A 24,882-nucleotide genomic window follows, 5' to 3' on the forward strand; every position below is an offset into this window, starting at 1 on the left:
TCCCCCATCTAGCCACGTCCACTGAACCAATAGCAAATGTTTTTGAATCCTACCACTAGTGGCCTAAGTCTTCCAAATATTAGAAATTCTTGGGTCAATTAAAGGTGGTCCCAGATATTATAGTAGTAACTAGAGATTTAATATGGAGGGATATAGAATTGAAAGAGTTAAGGGAAATAGGTGATCATATAGAAACATATTAGTTTCAAAAGGATATTTAAAAAATTGTTAGGAGGATACAAAATCCCTTTTTAAAAAACAATGGAATATTTGGAATAAATGGAGATATCGGCTACTACCATGAATCTCTCCTTTAACACCGGTGGTAGAAATGGAGAAATTCCCTAAGATTGAATTGAAAGAATGGATTAGTAAACTAAAAGAAGAGCAGATATATAAGAGGGAAAACTGGAAGAACAAGATAAAGAATATAACAACTAAAAAATGTTTTAGAAGACATTAAATTTAATTGGTTGAATTTAATGCAATTAGAGAAAGATTCAAGAAGAAAGATAAACAATTAACAAAATTTTAAATGATTATAAAAAATGAATGAAGAATATGTAGGGAAAGGAAGAATAGGTTATTAACTGAATTAGAAGAGCCAGCAAAAGAATTAAAATTAATTTGGGAAACAGATTTGGGAGAAATAAATGATAATGATTGGAAAAATATTTGGAATAGAAGAGTATATAAGAATAAGTCAGTTAGAGTTAAGGAAAATGAATATACAGTGATATGGAGGTGGTACCTAACACCACGTAAATTAAATCAAATAGATATACAAATCAAAAGTATAGCCAGCCGAACAAACAGGTTTAAAGATAGTTTCTATCCTTGGGCTATGAGATTTTAAATACAATCACAATCACTCCATGCACACGCTAGGTTTTTTTTTCCTTTTTCTTTCTTTTTTCATTTCTGTTATAATTTTGCACCAGTGAGGTTAAAACCAATTTCATTGTATTTAAGTACAATGACAATAAAGATTATACTTAAAAATGTTTGTTGGAGGTGCAAGAAAGAGGCTGGGACATATAAAAGACATGTGGTAGGATTGTGATAGTGCACAAAAAATATGGGGACATGGTGTTTAGAGAAATTAGAGCACTGTTGGATGTAAATCTAGAGATGTCACCAAAGATTGCATTGTTCCTAGTGGAAAAACGGGATATAAATGAAACAAAAAAAGGAATTGATTGTAAATTTGATAATGGCAGCTAGATTAGTGATGGCTAAATATTGGGAACGAAATTGGGGTATTCAAAGAAATGAGTGGTATAATGAAATTTGGAATATGGCAACAAATGATAAATTAACAACAAATTAAACTTTAAAAAGGGATGATTAAAATAAATAATTATAATGAACTTTGGAGGGATTTTATAAAATCTGTGTTGGTGGAAGGCAAAGGGAATAAACCTACTCAAGAATATATGTTGTTTTGAAGGATATAAAGACACAATTGGAATATATTGTATATCTAAGAAATATAATGGGGGGGAGAAAGTGGTGCATTGTAATGTGTGTTTTTCCCCTTTTCCTTTTGTCTTGTCTTTTTTTTGGAATGCAGTTGTATGTACTGTTTGTATTATTTGTGTTTAAATAATAATAATAATAATAATAATAATAATAATAATAATAATAATAATAATAAAAAAGAACTACCCTCTAGAAGTATGCAAGGAAAATTCAGAATGGGCAGAATCAAAAGCCAAAAGTTATTGCGTCTTTTAAAAATTCTGAAAAATAACAATGATAAATATATTGTTGACATCAGTATTAAACATAAAATGTCCACCCTGGGTGAATGTTGAAAAAAACAAACTAAAATATCTGATGCGTTTCCCTCTTGCATAATAAGTCTACAAGTAATATTAATGATATATTTCTTACTTCTTGTACATATTTTTATTGTTTTTTTTTCCTATGTGTTTTGTTGTTTTGCAGTTTGTTTTTGTTTTTCTTATTTTTATTTTGTATTTTTAACTTCGGAAATAAAAAAATGTTTTTAAAAATTCTAAAAAAATAATACAGAGAAAGATGTTATTTATATTTCAGAATAATATGTGCTCAGGACCCCAAAAGATCTTGACAAACTTGAAGAACAAAATGAATTTCAAAGTAGAGAAAAGCAAAGTTTTACATTTAGGCAAGAAAAATCAAAGGTACAGCTTAGGCAAGACTTGGCTGAAAACAGTAACTGTGAGGGGGACCTTGGAGACCTAGTGGATGATCACCTGAATGTAAGGCAGCATTGTGCAGCCGCTGCCAAAAAAGCTAATGCAATCCTGGGTTGTATAAACAGAGGCATAGAGTCAAGATCATGTGAAGTACTAGTACCACTTTATGAAGCCCTATCCCATTGCAAAAATATATATTAGGCAAACAATGACAGTTTAATAAGAAAAAAAGTTAGGCTACAAACCTGGCTCTTACTTAGTGCAAATAAAATATTTATTTTTGCAATATTTCTAGACTGTCCAATTTCCAATGGACTTAATTTTTATTAAGACTACTAAAAATAGAAAATAGCTTGTCCTTTTAAATCTATCTAAGTTTATCTCGGTAGATCTTGGTAGTCTCTACCACGAAAGTAAAAGTCAATAGTATATTGACTATTTGTTTATATATTTTAGTAGCCTTCCTAACAGAAAATCTCCCAAGGGTTTTACTAAACTGAAATCAGCACAAATTGGTTAATGAAAAAAGGGAAACAATTATGTTGCTCATTTTGAAGAGTATCACAGAAGAATAGGAGAGTAGCTACAATAAGGTAAATACGGACTATGATAACCTTTAACACGAAAACCTGATCATTAATGTATCTTTTATTCCAGGGAATTTTGTCTCCCCATCTAGTACCAGCTTTGAACCAGATTCTTCCCTATTGGATTTGAAGGTACTTTCTCCTATTTTTGGTTTGTGGAATAGACTTTAACATCTTATTTGTTGTTGTTGTTTTTTTTTGCTATAGATAATATTGCAAGCATGCTTTTTTACAGTATGAGCTTACATAAGTGATTAGTACCCTAGTATTTTCTGTTTTTTATTTTTATGTAATCTAAGATCAAAGTAAGAGGCAAACTGGTGGAAAGTTTACTAGGAAGAGATTCACAAGGTAGAAAGGAAGAGGCTGAAACCTCAAAAATGGTGTGGCTGAGACTAAGCCAGAATAGTAAATAGACTGAAACAGCAGTTTAGGGGAGAGCTAGAAGAGACCACTCTTAAAGAAAAGAAGGAGATGGATAAAAGTTCTGGAAAGGTGTATTAAATAAAGAGACATTATACGAAAAACTAATATGGGATGACATTTAGGAAAAGCTTTTATTAGCAGAAAAAGGATTAGGTAAACTAGCACACAGAATAAAGGTTTAAAACAAAATAATAGAATAATTAGATTGATACAAGAAACAGGAGCTTACAAATGATACCTCAGCTATCATTTCCTAAGGTTTTACCTGTTTTTTTAAAATATATAAATAAACTACAACAAAAAGAATAAGCATGAGATGGTTGAAGAAATACAGGTCCAAAGTAGTAAAGATACTACAGAACTAAATAGCTCTAAACATACCGTATTGAACTTTCCAAGTTTCTTGAGACTCCTCCAGTGGACGTGCCGGTTGCAGCCCTGTCTTTGCCCACAGTGGCCTCTGGAGCCCCAGAGGAAATTCTCAAGTCTGAGGAGAAAAGATCAGATCAAACATTAGTCAAGGGTTATCAAGCAGGTGCCTGGGCGGTGCGGGCCTCCACAGCCACTTGATTTTTCTCCAGGGCTGCTCTAGTCTGGATTGAGCAGCTTCAGGAGCGCATCACAACCACTGATACCAGGTCACACAGGGATCTAAACAAGATTAGGGCAGCCATCGAATATTCAGCTGATGCCTCCTTAAACGCTGGCAGGTTTGCTTCAAAAGCCATGGCCTCTGCTATCATGGCCAGACACCTGCTATGGCTTAAACTATGGCAGACGGATATCCAGACCAAGTGGCGCCTTGCGGCCTCTCCTTTTAGTAGCACTCAGCTCTTCGGAGCTCCCTTGGACCCTTACTTTAATGAATCTAAAGATAAATGCAATGTCCTTTCTTCTATATATAAAAAGCAGAATAGCTGTCCCTCTCCATTCTATAGAAGGTCGCCTTTTCGGCCAACTGACGGGAGATCTCCTTCTCCCGTCCACCACGTCAGTCTTTCACATCCAGACAGGGATCCAATCAGGACAGGTTGAATAGAAATGCCCAGCGTTTCCCCTCCCCCAAAAGAAGTCTTACCGGGGATGAAGTAACCACTATTTCTCAAAGTGAAAATGACTATCTGGACTCTCTCCCAATCGCGGATCACCTATCATTTTTCGCCCACCGCTGGGAGGAGACCACAACAGACAATTGGATAATCAAAACAGTCAAATTCGGCCTTCTCCTGGAGTTCCTCTCCACCCCCTAGGAACACTTTGTACTATGTCCGATATCACAGTGCCCTCAAAGGAGCCTACTGATGGATTCGGGCCATCCAACTGATCCCTTTCCATCAGAGGGGTTGGGGCTTCTACTCCCGTCATTATCGGCAGTTCATAATGCACTCCCTCCACACCATTCTGCAAGAAGTCAAAAAAGGCGATTTCCTCACCTCAGTAGACATGACATCCTCACATTCCCATCTTCGCAGACCACCGAAGATGTCTCCAGTTCTCTTATGGGGGGCGCAGTTCTAGTACCCAGCCATCCTGTTCGGCCTCTCCTTCGCCCCCAGGGTCTTCACGAAGGTGCTGGTGCTGATAAGATCTTCTCTTATCAGAATTCTTTGCTACCTGGATGACATTCCCCTGTTGTCCAGGTCGCCCTGTCAAGCAAAGAGGGATCTAGCCCAAACCATCCAGACCTTGCGAGATCACGGGTTTGGAGTGAACCTCAAGAAAAGTCACCTCGTTCCTGGGACTTGCATTTTACATCTCGCAGTCATCATCATAGACATTGTGACAGAGAGAGTAGAGAGTATTTCTATCCCAATACCGCATTCTCAGCCTTAGGGAGGTAGTCAGTAGGGTCCTGCGCCTTCACAAAGTGTCCCTGCTTCTGATGTCCCAGTTATTAGGGAAAATGGTGTCCTCCTTTGGGGTAGTACCATGGACCAGTTTGCACAGCAGGACCCTGCAGTGGTTTATGCTCCCGCATCAGAAAAGCAACAGGAGCTGCTCCCCCCTCAAGGTTTTCCTCCCCAGACACGTCACCCAGTCTCTAAAGTGGTGGCAGTCCCCACCGATCTTGTAGGGGACATTATTCAGAGACCCGTCCCATCTCACTCTTACGATGGATGCCAGCCTCTACAGGGTGGGGAGCGCACATGCAGAACCTGGTGGCCCAGGGTCAGTGATTGCTAGAAGAGAGCCAAAACAGCATAAATTGGCTAGAACTGCGGGCAGTCCCCTTCGCCCTGGGACACTTCCAACAGACGGTTCTCTAATGATCCTTCTCAGTGTATGTTCTTTTGTGTATTATGATTTCAGCCATCAGTTCAGTTAAGACTAATGCATAATAAAACATAAAATAACAGAGTTGGAAGATACATTGGAGATCTTCTAGTTCTGCCCCTGCTCAAACAGGAGACCATTCCAGACAAATGATTGCCCAGTCTCTTCTTGAAAATTGCTGCAAATCACATCAAATAATCAAAAGGGGCTTTGCTTGCCAAAAAGTTTTTTTCTGCTTGTGAATTACATGCACCAATCAATTATATTTACATATTTCACATGTCCCATACTTTTCATGCCAAATGGTTTAAAGTTGGGGTTATCAGTTGGTGACTTCTATCAATTTATGTACACACAGCGCAATTACAAGGTTATTGCATCAATTGGTTGCGTCTTTGGCGGGAAAGGATTTGGTAAATGATATGAGATATGAGATTTTAATATTAAAGGCAGGAAAAAAAGCAAAAGGGAATTATTTATTTTTATAGTTTTTTTTTAAGTAAATTAAATACTTTTCAGAAAATTGAAAATCAGTTTCCAAAGGTTCATAATTAAGGTTTGGCAAAAGGCTAAGAAATTAAAAACATATGGAGTTTATCTATTATAAGATACCTTGACTTGCTATGTAAATCACTGGAAAGAAAGCTCATCTATAAAATACAGGATTATTCATTTTGTAATTTTTTCAAGAGATAAATTATATCAAGCTTGTAATTCCTCAGTTTAAAAACTATCCCTCAGTAATCCTAAAATATTCCTTGAAATAACAGTGCAGTTTATTATTGATTGCCACTTCAGTGTGAAAAATACAAAAGATTATCAAGAAATACATGTAATTAACACTTGCCTTTTTTTCTTTGCAGACCAACTTAGAAGAGGAAGAATTAGTTAAAGAAGCTGCTTCTCAAGTGCAAGAAACATTTCAAGCCAGCATTTCAGTAGCATCCAACATCCTTGGTAATAAAATGCTAGGCATAATTTGCTTATCTATAGATTCTTGGTTGCGTTGATAGCAGCCTGCCCTAATCTAGTATTTTTCTGATAGTAGCAATAGCAGTTAGACTTATATACCACTTCATAGGGCTTTCAGCCCTCTCTAAGCGGTTTACAAAGTCAGCATATCGCCCCCACAGTCTGGGTCCTCATTTCACCCACCTCGGAAGGATGGAAGGCTGAGTTAACCTTGAGCCGGTGAGATTTGAACCGCTGAACTGCAGATAACAGTCAGCTGAAGTGGCCTGCAGTACTGCACCCTAACCACCTGTTCTCACACCAATTTGAGTGCTAAAAACAGAAACAACGGTAAATTGATAGTTGTTAGGGTATAGGAGTTCCTTATGGTGACAAACAACACTACTTTCACAATAATGGCATACGATTGCTTTTATGTGGAATTGGGTTAGGCTAGGGCTATTGTTACTATGCTACCAACTTAGTTGCCCAGCTGCAGTCCTGGTATCAACTTGAGACTGCTATTGGGGGTCCCAATAATCTTTCCCACCAGTCTTATAGTCATGGAAATTTTAATATATTTAAGCTCAAGTTTCAATCTTAGTCTTACTTTTTCCCTAAAATCCAGCTGTCCCTATTATTTAAAAATCTGTTTGTTTATAGTCATTCCCCGCCTCCCTTTGAATACATACCCACAAATGTAGGGTGGTTTTTAATCTATCTATCTAGTATAGTTTGTGGCTTTATAGATTCCGTAGTGAAGGTGGTGCTGACTACAATACAGATAAGGAGACATGATATCTGGCCTTTACTTTGAAGGATATGAAAAATTATTGAAGGTGGAAGTCATTAATGTTTATTCTTTGTTATGTCAGTAAACTTCCTTTTCAAAATGCCTGATCTCTATGTGGATCATAGCTATGAGCTATGTGTTGGGCTCATTTGATTGATACACTTTAGAATTATAGAATGCATGGAATGATGTTTCCTTACTGGCAGAGCAATTCCAACTTGTATTTCATTTGCTTTTGGAATACAGGTAGTCCTTGACTTACACCACTTTGTTTAGTGACCATCAAAGTTAAAATGGTACTGAAAAATGTGATTTATAACTGTTTTCACAGTTATGACCATTGCAACTTCCTCATGGTCATGTGATCAAAATTCAGATGCGTGGCAACTGGCTCATATTTATAACCATTGCACTGATGTGATCACCTTCAGTGTTCTTCTAACAAGCAAAGTCAATGTCAGGGTTCCAAGTAACACCCCCAACAAAAGTAAAACTCCAAGGCAGGCATTTTCCTCAAAATTCCATTTTATTAGAGATGTCATATTGGCACGTCTGAGAAAATCTGAATCTGAAAGTCCTCTGGGTTTTTCCCACCCAAAGGAAAGTCAAAGCCCCATCCCCTGCACCCACATGTCCATCAAATGTTCCACTCAAACCACCGTCCCAACTGGAAATGATTCCTAGTCACACCTCTGCAGGTAGAGGCTGAATGGCCTTGATTCCCAGAAAAAATAATGTTGTTATGGCTATATCTCTCTCTCTCCAGCTCCATCCAACCCCCTTCATGTTTTCCATAGAATGCCCATCCACTAAGTGGGCAGCCCTAAATATCCAAAATAAAAGATGGCCTCCAGGGCTGACAGTCAGTGGGAAAACCAGATTCATTGTAGCCATGTCGAGGACTACTGTACAGAGAAATGGCCAGAGTACTGAAGGTGATTGCTTCTGCCAGACTTGTACCCAATTGCCAATCTTACACAACTTCTTGGTTTACTGAGGAACTGAGGGAAATGAATGAAAAGATGTCTAGAGTGATTGCAATGAAAAACCTGAAGAGGATCCAGTGAATGTTGATAAAAATGTTGATAAAAGCTCATAAGACTCTGAATTCTCATCTGAATTTGTTGCATCCTCAGATTATTTCCAGCAGTCTTGGGTTACCCAGATTCCCCCAACCTCTTTGAATTAGAGAAGAGGTACTTTTACTAAGTTTGAAATGATAGCAGCGAAAGCAAGGCAAGACTGGTTAAAAATGCACGAAAGTTATACATTGAAATTCCCTCCCCCCAGAGTCCAGAGTCCAATCAGCATCCAGTATGATGTTATGGGAAAGCTCCTCTTCAGGTATTTCTTGCATCTGGAGTCCCTAGATGGTTGGCTTTGACGGAGTATAAGCCACTCCACTCAGCAGCACCATAATTCATGAGTCAAAACCTCCTTCCAGTTCTCATGGGACGTCTACACACCAGCTCACTTCCCCATGGGCATTTGCCCATGTCCTCCTCCCTGTTTCTGTGGCAGCCAATAGCAAGCACACTGCAGAAACCCATGCTGGAGATCTGGCTGACACAATGTCTTGTATGATCCTATGATTTGTTTGTGTTTATCAAGCCCAAGGAAATGGATAGGATCTTGTAGTAATCCCAAAGGTGCTTTTTCAAGAGGCAACTGGATTTTCTGGTTTTTCTTTGAAGAAGTTTTGGTTCTCACTAAGAAGCTTCTTCAGCTCTTCTTCCAAAACCGTGAAATTGATAACCTGTGGAATTGATCTTCCTGGCTTCTTCTGATAGTTGTGCTATGAATGGCTATATTAGGGAAGCTGTAAGCAGTTACTCTGAGAAAAAGTGTCCTGTAGCCCAGTCTGTTTTAAAACAGAAAGTTGTGTGTCATCTCTCGAAGAGCCCCACCTGTCAGCCTCTATCTATCTTGCTTGCTTGCTATTGGTAGACAAAATCCCATCAGAAGGGAAGGTAATAAAGAAGATATTAGACTGTGCAGAAATGAATAGGTTGACATTGAGAATAAAGGACAGAGAGGAATCCATGTACTACAGGATATGGGGCAATTTTATGAATGGCTTGAAAAAAGATATAAATGGAAAGAAAAAGGAACAAAACATGAAATAAGTATCTCAGATGACATATGATTAAAATGGGAGGGGAAATAAGAATATGTCAAAATGTAAATATACAGATGGAAAAAATGATATGAATTGCCATGTTAAATAACAATTATAAGAATGTATATCTAAGAATGAATTTGAAAGGAAAAATAAAAAACCTTTTACAAAAAATAAATTCAGATACTTGGCAACTGGCAAATATTTATGACCATTGCTGTGGTCCAAGATCATGTAATCATCTTTTGTGACCTGACAAACAAAGTCAGTGGGGAAACCAGATTCACTTAACAACTAGTTAACTAACTATTCAACTGCAGTGATTCACTTAACAACTATGGCAAGAAAGGTCATAAAACTCACTTAACAAATGTCTTACTTCATAGAAATTTTGGGCTCAGTTGTGGTAGTGAGTTGAGGACTACCTGTATTAGATTGAAATTGATAGTATAAGCTGAATTTGGTGCAATTACATTTAACAACTGCAGAAAAGCTTTCAAATTAGATCAGAAGTTACTTATAAATGAGACCGAATGACTCTATTTAAAGAACCTATGAATACTAATGTTGCCTGAATTTTTTATTGTTATATTTTTTTTCCTCAGGACTTGAAAACATGCAAGCTGAACAGTCCAAAATGGCTTTTTGCTGTTTCAAAATGGCTGCAGACCACAATTATAGCAAAGCCCAATACAATGTAGGATTATGCTATGAACATGGAAGAGGCACCACAAAGGACATGACTAAGGTTTTTGTTTGTTTTATTCAGCCTGTGTTATCTCTTTATGTAGAAAATTGAGGGAGAGGAAATCATTTATTATCTATAAAGTGCCTAAGTGTGTCCTGAAACAAGTTCAGTAGTTGTCCTTTTTCCTATCTTGTTGCTTCTTCATTGCAAAAAAAATATCTTTGGTGGAAAGTGTTATGAAAGTGTGCAAAAGTTGTACACAACAATTGTACAACATTGCATATTAAGAAGGGAAAGAGAGCTAAAGGTACCACTTCTCAAATATTAGTGTGAGTTTATATGTATTTGTTTCGGATGAATTATTGATTTCAATCTAGGAAAATGACGCCTGCCTATCATAAATACAAAGAAAGGATATGCTGTGATACTAATTTTGCAGGCCAGCAGCTTTAAAGGCTGTTGGAAATCAGAGAAATTCCTTCTTTGGGTTATCCTTGTCTTCTGAAGAAGGGTATGTTTCAAGTCAGTTTTGATTTCTAGCAACTGCTGGGGCTACTCCTTGAAATTTTCTTGGCAAGGGTTTTTATTTGTGACTTTACCAAACTTACTTTCCTTTTACTGTAGATACAAGCTGTTAATATTTTGTTTCTTAGTATTTGTAGCTGAGATTGTGCAAAGCATGTTTTCATAATATACATTTGAGTAAATTGGCACCTTTCTTTTGATATGTTAAAGTCACCACATGTTTTGCAAGATCCACTATCGGCTTCCAAAGCTGTTTCCGTCTACTACATATTTTTGGCTTTTTTTTCCCTCTCAGGTGCCTTGCTTTTGGTGTAGAAGCCTGGCCCTCTGTGTTTTCATTTGTGCTTAAAGCAAGGGAGGGAATCTCTGGGTGCATGAGTTACCATGTGTTGTCCACCTTATCTTGCCCATCAAATACCAGTACTGATTTTTTTTAAATAAAACACCTTCTCTTGACAAGTGTAGATTGCTACACAGTAATTATATTGTGTGGGATTAAATCTGGATAAGGAAAACATATTCTGTGTTGCAATTGTGTTTGTAAAAGCTTCCACTGGTGGCAATGGTAAGTGTTTCTCACTCCCCAAAGAGAATGTATAATAGGGAAAATATTTTGGAACATGTTATATAATCTTGGCTGACTTTGGGCCCATCATTGTCTCTCAATCCAACCTACCATATTTTTTGAAGTATAAGACGTACCGGAATATAACAGCCTAACTTTAGGGGAGGAAAACAGGAAAAAAAGTTTCTGCCTCTGCCTCGGTATTAATCTGGCTAGCGTTCTGCAGCAAACAGCAAATGGCCTGGTCAGCTTCAGCAGCCTGATTCAGCAGGAACAGCTGATTGAACAGCCAGTTGCTGTTCCAGACTGCAGGGATTCCCACAGACCATGTCCGCCTATGTACCTTGCATTTTCGGGTGGTTAAGGGTGGCGGGGATCCTTACTTCCACTTGGATTTTGGTAACAAGCAGGTCTTTTTATCCATTTAAAACAAACCCTATCACCCTACGAAGATTTAACTGGAGTGTGTGGGGTGGGGGATGATTTTCATGGGGCATAAGAGGGACTTGGCTGCTTGAAGAGGCTGGCCCAGTGCTGGTGGTGCTCGGGGAAGCCCTCTTGGAGGGACACCTGCTGTGGGGGCCCAGACCCTTCGCAGGGCTCTAGCATGGCACTTGCTCTCCCCACTAGAGCCCCACAAAGGGCGGCATCAAAGGCGGCATGGCAGACCACTTCTTGCCCTGTAGCCTGGGCCGATCTCCATAGCGTTGTTGCCCCCTGCACACTCTCTCTCAGCCTCACTTTGCAAAATCAGTTCCACCTTCCCGTACAAGGGCATTTAACAATGTGTTGGTTAACATCGCCTCCCATAGCCGTTTCCTCCTCCCCTTAAATCTTCTCTCCTCTGCACGAGCCAAACTTTTGTGGCATAAAACTGAAACCAGGTGCTCTTTTGTGGTGGCGCAGGAGCTCCTTGGGAGAGGAGAGGACAAGCTTGGCGTTTCCTCTTCCCCCTCCCTTTCCCCAGCCTGCCTGCAATCTTAGCTTGCAGCTTCTTGGTTTTCTTTGCCTTTCTTCCGCCCACCCCAGTCCATGAGCTGGAGCACCAAGGAGTTATGGTAAAAACACATGGAAGCAAGAAGTAAAAAAACGAAACAAATATGTAGTTCCAGCCAGTAGAGGCTTGGCAGTGGGGCTGCTGAGGAACAGGAGGGTGCAAAACCAAGGGGAAGAAGGTGGTGGTTTTCCTCCCAAAGGGGCTCCTTTTCCCCACCCCTTTTCATGGGGGAATATCTTGTCTCTGACGCTGACAGGTGCTCCTTCAAGCCCTCCATGAGCTTTCTTGCCCCCTTCATTTCTTCCCCCCCCCCACTTTCATGAGGATTGTGGTGCCCTTGGGAAATTGATCATGCTTTGAACCTTAGGAGAGGAGAAGGGAGAAAAAGTGGAACCACCCGAAGAGGCAGGTGAAGTGGGCGCTGCATGAGAGGTGTAAGGGAAAGTGGCTCACTGCTCATCTTCTCCTTTCTCCAAATGACCCAGGCAGCTGAGATCGCCATGCTGCCACACAGAAAGACTTTACCATGATCTCTGCAGTGCCCACTTTACCTGCTCCTTCTTCGACAGCTCCAGGCGTGCTGCCACCCGAAAACACTGTTACCGCAATTTCTGCAGCTCCCGCTTCACCTATCGCTTCCCCAGACAACCCAGGTGGCTGAGATCACCGCGCTGCCACTCAAAAAAACTTTACCATGATCTCTGCAGTGCCCACTTCACCTGCCCCTTCTTGGGCAGTTCCAGGCATGCTGCCACCCGAAAAAGCTGTTACCGTGATCTCGGCTGCCTGGAACTTCCGAGAAGGGGCAGGTGAAGTGGGCACTGCATAGGAGGTATAAAGCAAGGCAGGTTGCTGCTCGGCCTCCCCCTTCTCCAGGAGACCCAGGCGGAGGGCAGTTGGCTTCTTCTCCTAGCCTGGGAGACAGATCTGGCCAGGAGGAAAAAGAAGGTGGAGAAGGAGGAGAGCATGCTCCTTTTCTTCCCTATTCCAAAAATTGGGCATGCGGAATCAGCCTCTGACCGAGGCAGCAAAGGTGCTGGGGCTTGTGGGAACAGGAGATGAATCTGGCCAGGAGGAACACATGTCCCATTTTTGCAATTGGGAAGGGAAAAGGGCATTTCAGGCAGCGGGGATCACAGATCTGTCTCCTGGGCCAGGAACAGAAGCTGACCGGCCTCCGCCTGGGTTGTCTGGAGAAGGGGCAGGCAAAGGGGCGAGCCACCTTGCCTTATGCCTCCTGCACAGTGCCCGCTTCACCTGCCTCTTCTCCAGATGACCCAGGTGGCTACACCCAGATTTTCACCCTCTTTTTTGGGGGGGGGAGAAAGGTACGATTTATACTCCGAAAAATATGGTACTTCACAAGTATTTGTTATGAGATAAAATAAGAGGTGGAAACACTCTTTTCATGGCTGAGAGCTTCTGCACAAGAAGTAAGATTATAAATCTAATAAATAAATATGAATTGGGGATACAGAACAAGGGGAAGTCATTCCTAATACAGTGATTTAGGTTTTTATGACATTGGAAAGTTAAAATGACATGCAAAGTGGACTAGGAAATTTCAATTGGGGAATTAAAGCTTTTTTCTTCAATGTTTTTACTTGTACTTTTCATACATTCAGTGGTGCATGAATTAGTATATTTGTCAGTATTCAGTTTGAGTTTTAAAAACTACCAAAGTATTTTGAAGGTTATAGATAAGGAGTGTCAAATTCACGCCCCGCAGGCCAGATGCTTCATGTGCTGGCCACATCCACCCCCATTTTAGGGAATGGGGAGAAGTCGCAATATGTCATGTGACAAGTTAATTAACTTTATCTTAGAAAATCTTCATAAATTTCTTTTAAGATTCCTCATTAGCATAAAGCTGTACAATAAAGCAGCCCTACAAAATATTTTTCAATGTCGTACCTATCATTTATCTATCAAATCTATAGCAGAGTTGGAAGGGACCTTGGAGGTCCTAGTCCAACCCCTGCTCAGGCAGGAAACCCTATGCTATTTCAGAGAATAGTTGTCCAATCTCTTGTTAAAACTTTCACAACTTCTGAAGCATTCACAACTTCTGTTGTTCTAACTGTCAGGAAATTTCTCCTTAGTTCTAGGTTGGCTTCTCTCCTTGATTAGTTTCCATTCATTGCTTCTTGTTCTGCCTTCAAGTGCTTGGAGAATAGCTTGACTCCATCTTCTTTGTGGCAACTCCTTAGATATTGGAATACTGCTGTCATGTCACCCTAGTCCTTTTCATTAAACTCGACATACCCAATTCCAGCAATGGTTTTTTATATGTTTTAGCCTCCAGTTCCCTAATCATCTTGGTTGCTCTTCTTTGCACTTTGCTCTTTTTGTAGAGTCTCAATATCTTTTTTACATTGTGGCGACCAAAACTGTATGCAGTATTCCAAGTGTGGTTGTATATATTATAAGGCAGGGGGTCCCTAACCTGTGGACCGTAGTTCAATCTTGATTTCATCAGACCAGAGTTTCTTGTTCCTCACAATTTGAGAGTCCTTCAGGTGCTTTTTTGCAAACTCCAAGTGTGATTTCATGAGTTTTGCATTGAGGAGAGGCTTCCGTCTAGCCACTCTTCCATAAAGCTGTCAGCTGTCTCTGTCCCATATCCACACAGGATCTCTGGAACTCAGTCAGAGTAACCATCGGCTTCTTGGTCACCTCTTTTACTAGGGCCCTTCTCACCTGATTGTTCAGTTTGACCAGGCAACTAGTTCTTGGAAGAGACCTGGTTGTGCCATCTTTCTTCCATTTGAGAATTATGGAGGCCACTGTGCTCTTAGGAATCTTCAGTGCAGCAGAAATTTTATTGCAGCTTTCCCTGGGTCTGTGCCTTACAATAATCCTTTCTCTGAGCTCTGCAGGCAGTTTCTTTGACCTCATGCCTTTTGCTCTGCTACAGTATGTATTTTCAGCTGTGAGGCCTTCTCTATAGACACGTGTGTGCCTTTCCAAATCATGTCCAATCAATTTAATTTTCCATATGTCAAATCCACTCAAAGTGTAGAAATGTCAGGAATGATCAAGAGAAATGGAAGGCATCTGAGCTAAATTTCATTTTGTTGCAAAGGATCTGTATACTTACGCCAATGTTTCAGATTTTTTCTTTTTAATAAATTTACAGACATTTCTAAAATTTTCTTTTTACTTTGTCATTATGAGGTACTTAGAGTTAGATTATTGGGAGGAAATGAATTTTAACAACTGTAGAATCAAGTTGTAGCATAACAAATATAAGAAAAGTGAAGGAAGTCTGAATGCACTATACATCTACATATGGCAGTAAGTAAGTAATGCTTTTTTTCTAAAAAGTTGCTGTTTCTTTATAGGCAATCCTCTATTATCAGCGGGCAGCTCATCAGGGACACCTCTTGGCTCAATACCGCTATGTAAAATGGCTTTTCTGCTGCTGGTATAAAGCAGGTAACAATAGCAAAGTAAACATCTGACCTGGCTACCATTTTAGGGGGAATCCTGGTGAATTATTAGGAAAATTTTGGCATTGTGTTCACTTTTGAAAGTAATTTGGAGCAATTAATGCATGCCATATTTAGGTTATTAAGCAGAATCCTTTTTACCTCCCTTTATGGCTAGCTAGTTACAAAGCATTTTTAGATTTTGTTAGCACAAAAAACCTCTGAACCAGTTCATTTGGAAACCTTATATTTTGGAGAGGTTGCCCTTATTGACTGGAAGCTTTTGGAATCCTCTAAACCAGATGAAAGAATGAATTACTAGCAAGTAAGTTATAAATCTAAAGAGAGAATAAACATTCTCTTTCATCAGTAGAATGAACACTATTATAGGAGAAAATAGCAGATACTCAGCTTTATTTATTAAATAAATCTAACTGTCAAGCAATCCAGGGCAGCAGTTGATGGATCAGATACCAGTAAAAGGAATAAAAAGCTTGGTTAGATAGAATAGTGGAATGGTCTCTGCTGTTCAATAAATGATCATGGACAGGAAGAATGACTGGAAAATAGGAAAAATCATTTACTGTTTTTTATCATCTCCACTGTGCCCTGTTTGCAATTATAAGCTCATTAGGTAATGAAAGATTGAGGCTCGGATCACACATTCTGATAAACCACCGTGCTATCTGGGCTTCTGGTGTAAACTGCCATTAAAGCTTGTTCAGCAACATGTTTACAAGGTTTGAATTTATATGAAGCACAATTTTAATATCTGTGGTCCCTGTGTTCTTTTTCTCAGTTATGCAGAACCAGAATGAATTACCACTGAAAGAAAGAACCTGTCGGTCCAGTCCTTGCCTTCAGAGCCTTGGTCAGCCACTGAGTGTTCACTTGGGACAGCCAGCTGTTGCCTTGCTTCGCTCATGGAGTATAGGACATCTGGAAGATATGGCAGATAGTTGTGAACTGCAATCCTATTTGGGGTTATCTGATGAAGTCTCCATCAAACTACAGCCTTTACCCTGCTGTTCAGAAATAGTAGTTGATTAACATAGATCATGAGGAAACTTCCTTTTCAGAAACTTGAAAAACATATAGTTACTTTTTATAAGCTTAGAAGCAGATAGACATTTTGAAGTTATATTTAATTGCCTCATAAATGTATAACTTCTTACCTCGTACTGAGGTAAGAAGTTATTGAATTTTATAACCAAACCCAGCTTGAATGTACTATTTTATCCTACAAGTTTGTGTTCTCACTAACCTCATGAAAGTATAAGTATTAACATGCTTATATGACAACTTTTTTACAAACTTCAAAAATAGTCACCAAGCTAATTGCCTTCATTAACTGTTTTGGAGAAAATTTGTACTCAGTATTTGAACTGAACATTCTCATTACAATCAGACCATGAAAATGTTACATGAGACAGGAGCTGACGTCGCAACAGTCGATACTTTTGCTGCTGAATGGTCCTTTTGGACCTAAACCGTCCCGAAGAGATGGTGACAAGGAAGAGTATGTCTTGCTGATCTCAGAGACATCACAAAGTCCCTGATTGATCCAAGAGAATCTCTTCTTGCCGGCGACAGAAGCACAGCCAAAAGCTGCTGAAGTTGGGACAGCTCCGCAACGGGAGGAAAGCGGAAAGAGAAAGTGTGTCCATCTGGTGAGGAAATTTTATTGTTATAAAAGAGACTGCCCCCAAAAAATCAAAACTAAATTAAACTTGCAAAGAAAAGAAAATAAGCAGCCAAATTAAATTATATTGGACAGTGTGTTATCCTTTTTTTCATTTTGTTTTATAGATGGAAGTTTTGCAAATATTTCTTACTTCTTAAAGTGAAAGTATTGGTTTTTCTTCTTCTATTTCTTTTTTTACCTATGGATTAAATCTTTTTCTTTATTTTATAATATTGGTTTGGATGGGTTTTTTCTCTTTATTTTGCTCCATTTAAGAATTTTGTTTCTTTTAATCCTGGAATATAAAGAAGATATAAAAGGAATATAAAGAGGGTAGTAACATCAGAGGGAAAAGAAGTTACACTGCCACTTGGAGGTTGAGTCCTGGAAATATTGCTTTCTCTTTTTTCTCTTTGATCACTTTGACTTTGCACTTCAAAGGCTCCAGCTTGTTTACAAAAGAGATAAGGAGAAGAGTTGTTGGGTTGTTTATACAGGTGCTCTTTGGATTCTTCTTTGGCAACTGGAGAGAAGTGAAAACAAAACCTTGTTTTGAAACTTGAGTGGCAGTGTTTACTAGTTGAAAGAATGGCACAACACCAAAAAGAAATCATAACATTACAACAGATTATGTTTGAAATTCAAAAAATATTAGAAACAACACAGAATTGAGAAGAGATTGGAAATATAAATTATAATACAGTAAAATTCGATGGAAAAATTGAAGATATCCAGCAAATGGGAAAAGTGGAGGTTAGAGTCCTAAAAACCCAAGGGAAAAATAAACAAAGAGGCAAGATAATTGTAGATACTGATAGTGAACTGAGTGTGGTTGGAGATGGAAAGAATGGAACATGGAAAGGGAAGATAGATGGAAAGGAGCTCTACCTCAGATTTCAAGGTATAGAAGAAGAAAAAAAGAGAAGAATTGATGGATTCAAGGAGAGAAGCTTTGACAAAAGCACTACTGATAACCAAAGATAAGCTGATTAAAGAAGCTGATAGAGGATCTTGAGATTTTACAAGATATGTAAAAAGCAACAAGTTGCAAAGAGAAGTCCACACAAATTTGATTAAGGAAATAACCAGAAGACTAATTCCACAAATGGCAAAAGACATAAGATTGCACTATTACTGGAAAGATACAGGTTGAGATAAAAAAACTAATAACAAAATATTAGTCAAATTTAGTTAAAATTAGAGCATGTTAAAAATGGTGATAATGGATATAGTTAGATAAATAATTGATAATATTAACAAAGTACACATATGTATTGGTTTGATAAGAGAAAATTTGGTATAAATTCTAAATGGTGATCATGAAAGGAAGTTTAGAAACTCTTATGTATGAAAGCTTATAATAATAATAATTAAAAAGTAAGAGTAAGTCAAATTTAGTTAAACTAAGACCCCAAAAATAAATAAAATGAAATAATGATGGATATCGTTAAATAAATGATTGATAATGATAATAATGTAATATTTGTATTGACATGATAAAAGGGAAATTGGATATAAATTGTAAACAGTGATTAAGAAAGGTCATCTAGAAACTTTTATTAAACATAATTAATTTTTATTTAGAAAGTGTTATAAAGATGTAATGTTGCTGGATGATATTGAAAATAGATAACGGAATGTCATCGTGTGGCTTTGCTTTAAATTTTGGAATATTTTATATAAAGGGACGTAAAAACAACTATAGTCATATGAAGATTGAGATATGATGATAGTAATATATATATAAATATATTTGATTTAAAATATATAACATATGAATTGGAGGTGATGACTGTTGAAGGGATGGACGAAAGCTCTTTGTAACCAATTGACACACTCATTACAATTTGTAATGGAAGATATTTTTGTGGTGTTCGTTGTATTTTGTCTGTTTGTGTTTATTAAAAAATAAAAAAAATATTAAAAAAATAAAATGCTACATCCATAAAAATGTATCTTTGGGGCTAATCGCACCCATACCATATGGTTTTCAAACCTAAGAAACAGAGAATTTTCTGGATGTCTAGAATTTAGTGGTGACATTTGGTTTGATTCCAAAAGGATATTGAAAGATCTTGAAACAATGTGAAATATTGTAATGAAAAAGTTATCCAATTAGGAAATTCATAAAACACACAGAGGTACAGGTATAAGAAACAATTCTTAAACTGGTTTGAAATAGACTGATACTATGGACAGAAATAATCTACAGTTACTGATAGCATTAACAATAGCATTTAGGCTTACAGTGGGGCAAAAAAGTATTTAGTCAGCCACCAATTGTGCAAGTTCTCCCACTTAAAAAGATGAGAGAGGCCTGTAATTGACATCATAGGTAGACCTCAACTATGAGAGACAAAATGAGAAAACAAATCCAATCACATTGTCTGATTTGGAAAGAATTTATTTGCAAATTATGGTGGAAAATAGTATTTGGTCACCTACAAACTAGCAAGATTTCTGGCTCTCACCTGTAACTTCTTTAAGAGGCTCCTCTGTCCTCCACTCATTACCTGTATTAATGGCACCTGTTTGAACGTGTTAGCAGTATAAAAGACACCTGTCCACAACCTCAAACAGTCACACTCCAAACTCCACTATGGTGAAGACCAAAGAGCTGTCAAAGGACACCAGAAACAAAATTGTAGACCTGCACCAGGCTGGGAAGACTGAATCTGCTATAGGCAAGCAGCTTGGTGTGAAGAAATCAACTGTGGGAGCAATAATTAGAAAATGGAAGACATACAAGACCACTGATAATCTCCCTCAATCGGGGGCTCCACGCAAAATCTCACCCCATGGAGTCAAAATGATCACAAGAACAGTGAGCAAAAATCCCAGAACCACACGGGGGGACCTAGTGAATGACCTGCAGAGAGCTGGGACCAATGTAACAAAGGCTACCATCAGTAACACACTACGCCGCCAGGGACTCAGATCCTGCAGTGCCAGGCATGTCCCCCTGCTTAAGCCAGTACATGTCCGGGCCCGTCTGAAGTTTGCTAGAGAACATTTGGTTGATCCAGAAGAGGATTGGGAGAATGTCATATGGTCAGATGAAACCAAAGTACAACTGTTTGATAGAAATACAACTCGTCGTGTTTGCAGGAGAGAAAATGCTGAGTTGCATCCAAAGAACACCATACCTACTGTGAAGCACGAGGGTGGCAACATTATGATTTGGGGCTGTTTCTCTGCAAAGGGACCAGGACAACTGATCCGTGTACAGGAGAGAATGAATGTGGCCATGTATCGTGAGATTTTGAGTGCAAACCTCCTTCCATCAGCAAGGGCATTGAAGATGAAATGTGGCTGGGTCTTTCAGCATGACAATGATCCCAAACACACCATCCGGGCAACAAAGGAGTGGCTTTGTAAGAAGCATTTCAAGGTCCTGGAGTGGCCTAGCCAATCTCCAGATCTCAACCCCATAGAAAACCTTTGGAGGGAATTGAAAGTCTGTGTTGCCCAGCGACAGCCCCAAAACATCACTGCTCTAGAGGAGATCTGCATGGGGAAATGGGCCAACATACCAGCAACAGTGTGTGCCAACCTTGTGAAGACTTACAGAAAATGTTTGACCTCTGTCATTGCCAACAAAGAATATATAACAAAGTATTATAATGAACTTTTGATATTGACCAAATACTTATTTTCCACCATAATTTGCAAAAAAAAATTCTTTCCAAATCAGACAATGTGATTGTCTGGATTTGTTTTCTCATTTTGTCTTTCATAATTGAGGTCTACCTATGATGTCAATTACAGGCCTCTCTCATCTTTTTAAGTGGAAGAACTTGCACAATAGTCTCTGGTAACGAGGGGTCATCCCAAAACATTATCATCTTGCTATATATATGCTGAGATTTGTCAAGTTGGAGACTGACATGGTGGATACAGGAGGACAAATGTGAAGAGAACAAGGAGCTGAATGCATCGAGTCCAAAGACCCTGGCAGAGGTGAGAGGCAGTGAACCAAGTGAGAGATAAGGGGCAGCGAACCAAGTGAAAGGCAAGAGATGGTGAGATGCATGGCAAATCAAGTTCCTGAGAGTAGGTGAGAGACAGCAAAGCTGGAAAACCAGCTGAGAGGCAAGAATCTGAATTGAGAACTCTAGCAGTGAGCAGGCAGACAAAGGGCAAGAAGGCAGGGAAAATAAGGCCAGGTAAGTGCAAGACAAGGCAGGGAGGAAGGAGATAAGTAAGGAGTACTTCATAAATGGAAATGGATGAATGTTCAAGGCAGGGAATTGAGAGCTAAGAACTTGTAAACTTTTAATTTATTTAAAAATAATTTAAAAAAAAGATTCTTTTAGTCAAGGAAAAATATTGACGTCGTGACTTGTACCCATTGTTGTGACGTGCCCATAGACGACCCAAATTGCATTTACTAAATGTAAATTAAACGAATTACTAGAAGAAAAAAATAAAGGATTCAGAGGCATCTCCAGCCACTCTGAAACTCAACCTACAAAGTGAGAAATGCCAACCTAAGCAAGAAGACTGTCCAAATGTAGACTACATCCACAATAAGGAACAGCTCCCAAAAATTACACTATATGTGAACCTATAGAGTAAGACTGATGGAAATATGTCACTTATAGAAGAGAACAATAATCAAAAGCAATGCCCCTGCTTCCTACTCCAGCCCACTACTCTGGAACTGAAGAATCGTTTTCATAGTCTCCCCCTGGAAGAAAGAATGCAGATACCTATAAAAGAGGCATGACTTGTTTTGTTTTTTAAAAAAGTACTATCCAATGTTCTGTTATAACAAGAAAAGTATCCCACAATTTTCTAGGGGGAGAGGCAAGCGTCAGCCCTGTCCCAGCTTGGTCGTCTAGAAAAGTAAGACTCTTGACTCCATTTGTAGTGAAAAGAGTATTTTTACTAAAAGCCAAGTGGTTACAATAGATCAAAGCTAGAACAGATTTTGTGCACAAAAGCTTCCCAGTTAACTTTTTCTTATTCCACCTTCCTTTTACAGACAATTTATTCCAGCCTTTGCCCACAATACTCTACAAATCTTTTAAAAACTAAACCCAAGCCAAGTCAGCCACTGAAGTGGTCAATGGAGTGTCAGGCCACTTTTAAAAAGGCGAAGCAGCTTTTCACAGCTGAACTCAAGCACTGAACTCAAGCACTCCAATTTTGAAAAACTTTTTATCATCTAGGCAGATGCCAGTGATGTATCAGTGGGGGTGGTTCTCCAAAAAAACCCAAAGGAAGCTTTATAGCCCTGTGCCTGCACCTCCCAAAAACTCTGGTGCAGAACACTGCTGACCAGTGTGGGAGAAGGAAGTTTATGCTGTTCATTCAGCACTCCTCACTTGGAGACAATTCTTAGAAGATAGCAAGATTACATTTGAGGTTTGGACTGACCACAAAAATTTAGAAGCACTTAAAATCCTGCAGAAATTGTCCTCCAAGCAAGTGAGGGTTCACGATAGTTCAACCACTTTAATTTTACTCTTCGCTATTTGCCGGGAGGGTGGATTTCTTGGCTGTTGCCCTATTCCAAATGCCCCAATACAATAGCATCAGAGAAGTCAGAAATTATATCATTCCCTCCATCTAGATAGTTGTCCCTGCCCTCCAGAGAGTGCAAAACAACCCCAAGGAACTGATGACTGATGAAGTAACCCAGGCATTTAAGGGTGCTCTGGCAAATGAGTGGTTCAACCTCCATAAATATGAACTTTCATTGGGGGATGGCTTGACATGGATGGGGACTAGACTATGTGCTGGCCAGCCAGCGGAGCCACAATTTTAAAATGGCTGGACACTTCAGGTCCATAAAAACCTGTCTTGTGAAATGCTAATTCTAATGAATTCTCATGAAAAGGGTCATTGAGACCTTATGTCACCAATTGCCTGACTTGCAGCAGCAAAAAGATGTCCAGGAAAAACCATGGGATTGCTGCAACCAGTAGCCAACCCCACTGTCTCATGGAAAGAAATTTCCATGAATTTTATTATAGAACTGTCAGAAGGTTCAGGGAACACAGGGATTTTGCTCATAACCGATCTATTCTCCAAGGAGGCTCCCCTTGTCCCAAGCCCCCCCCCTTCCATCTGCACAAACTCTGGCAAGACTACAACATGTGTCTAGGCTCTGTGGAGCCCCAGAGAGGATACTTTCAGATTGGGGAGTACAATTTAGATCATAAATTCTGGCAGAATTCCTGAAACTGTTGGGACCTCCCAGGAACTCAGTTTCTTGCACAATCCCCAAACTAACAGAGCTTGTGAACATGCAACTGGTATTTGGAGCACTACCTCTGTTGCTACTTAAGTTATCCACAAGATGACTGGGTGCACCTACCATTTCCAGAAGTCACATATAACACTGTCCACAGCAGCACAGGGTTTATACCTTTCTGGACTTTACTCCTACACCAGAACTGGCCTTTGCTCTTATGCCAGAAGTTCCCCAGGAAACCGCACCCCAGCATGTCTCATTGGCTGACTGAGTGAAAACTTTGCAAAACACGGTGCAATTCTCCTAAAAGCGCTAGAGAGTGGGAGGCTTACAAGAAATACTCATATAAAAAGCCCCTCATAAGGTATTCAAAGAGAGGGATAAAATAGTATTTTGTACTAAATTTTTGAAATCCAGGCAGCCTTGCAAAAAACTGGAGCCAAAATACACTTTCTCCACCATCAAATTTATAAGCCTGATGACTGTGGAATTAAAATTGTCAAAAACCCAGTTTTCTACTGTCAGGCCTGCAGTCATATTCATATTAGGATCTTTGGCCTGCCACACAAACTCTCATTTTACTATGCTGTTTCATTAGTGGGGTAATTGGGAGGGGGAATAGTAAAGAGTAGAATTATAGAATGTGTTGTCAAAATAAAACATTCCTTTCTAGAAGCCCAAGGTCATCTTTTGTCTCCACACCTCTGCATCTGACTGGAACTAGATGGGCAGAAATGCCAGTGTGGCAGTAGAAGATTGGACCATGTGATGGACTTGTGGGTGTGGGGGCAAGATTTTGAACTTTCAACTGGGTGGAAACCCAGGAAGCTTTCAGATTTGGGTTTCCACAGATGTGCCAACATGTCTCTCTTATTAAATTGGAACTTTGATGAAAGCTATGCCTTAAACTCTGATTTAATTCTGGATGATATTTGTAACGCTGACTTCTGAAGGCTACAATGGGAGTCTAGGACTGTTCACCTAGTACCCTTCGCCACCCCAGGGTCCCCCCCCCCCGTCTACCATTTCTCCTCTGCTGAAATGATCCTAGCTGTTCACCCTGGTCAATAGGGCTTGGGCCTCTTCAGTTCCAGATCCTTCGTCATGGCCCATTAGCCAAAATACTGCTCACCCCAGGCTTTTGGGCTCAGGAGACAGTTCGATGCCAGTCAATCAGAGGAAGGGAAGGGAGAAAGAGAGAGGAGGGTGGGAGAAAGTGTTGTGTGTCAAGTTTCTTCTCGGGGGGTTGTTTCTCTGCCCAGTCGCCTCGGTCTGAGCTAGAAAAACCTTTGCATTTCTCTCCCCTCCCCCAATAAGACAGGACAGGACAACAGCCACAGGAAGGTTAAACACAACTGTGTTGGGGTGTAGAAGTTGCATCCCCCCCCCGGAAAACCCTTTGGATTCCCCCCCCCTTGCTGGAAAACTTTGGATCCTCCCCAATGTTAATGATAATT

General features: G+C 39.4%; 1 protein-coding gene across 1 annotated transcript in view; it reads left to right on the forward strand.

Annotated features, from left to right (window-relative positions):
- DELE1 (DAP3 binding cell death enhancer 1) overlaps positions 1 to 19,004 on the forward strand; it is a 43,236-nt gene extending 24,232 nt beyond the window's left edge. The window contains exons 7-11 of the mRNA XM_087721831.1: positions 2,841 to 2,902; positions 6,334 to 6,427; positions 9,939 to 10,081; positions 15,453 to 15,546; positions 16,339 to 19,004. Of these exons, the coding sequence (XP_087577957.1) occupies positions 2,841 to 2,902; positions 6,334 to 6,427; positions 9,939 to 10,081; positions 15,453 to 15,546; positions 16,339 to 16,589 (644 nt within the window). The 3' untranslated portion in view covers positions 16,590 to 19,004. The remainder of the gene's footprint in view (positions 1 to 2,840; positions 2,903 to 6,333; positions 6,428 to 9,938; positions 10,082 to 15,452; positions 15,547 to 16,338) is intronic.
- Positions 19,005 to 24,882: the final 5,878 nt, after the last annotated feature.

Source organism: Thamnophis sirtalis, unplaced genomic scaffold (genome assembly GCF_051295495.1).
Source record: "Thamnophis sirtalis isolate CommonGarterSnake01/CBP01778 unplaced genomic scaffold, rThaSir2_p1.2 scaffold_8, whole genome shotgun sequence".
NCBI lineage: Eukaryota > Metazoa > Chordata > Lepidosauria > Squamata > Natricidae > Thamnophis > Thamnophis sirtalis.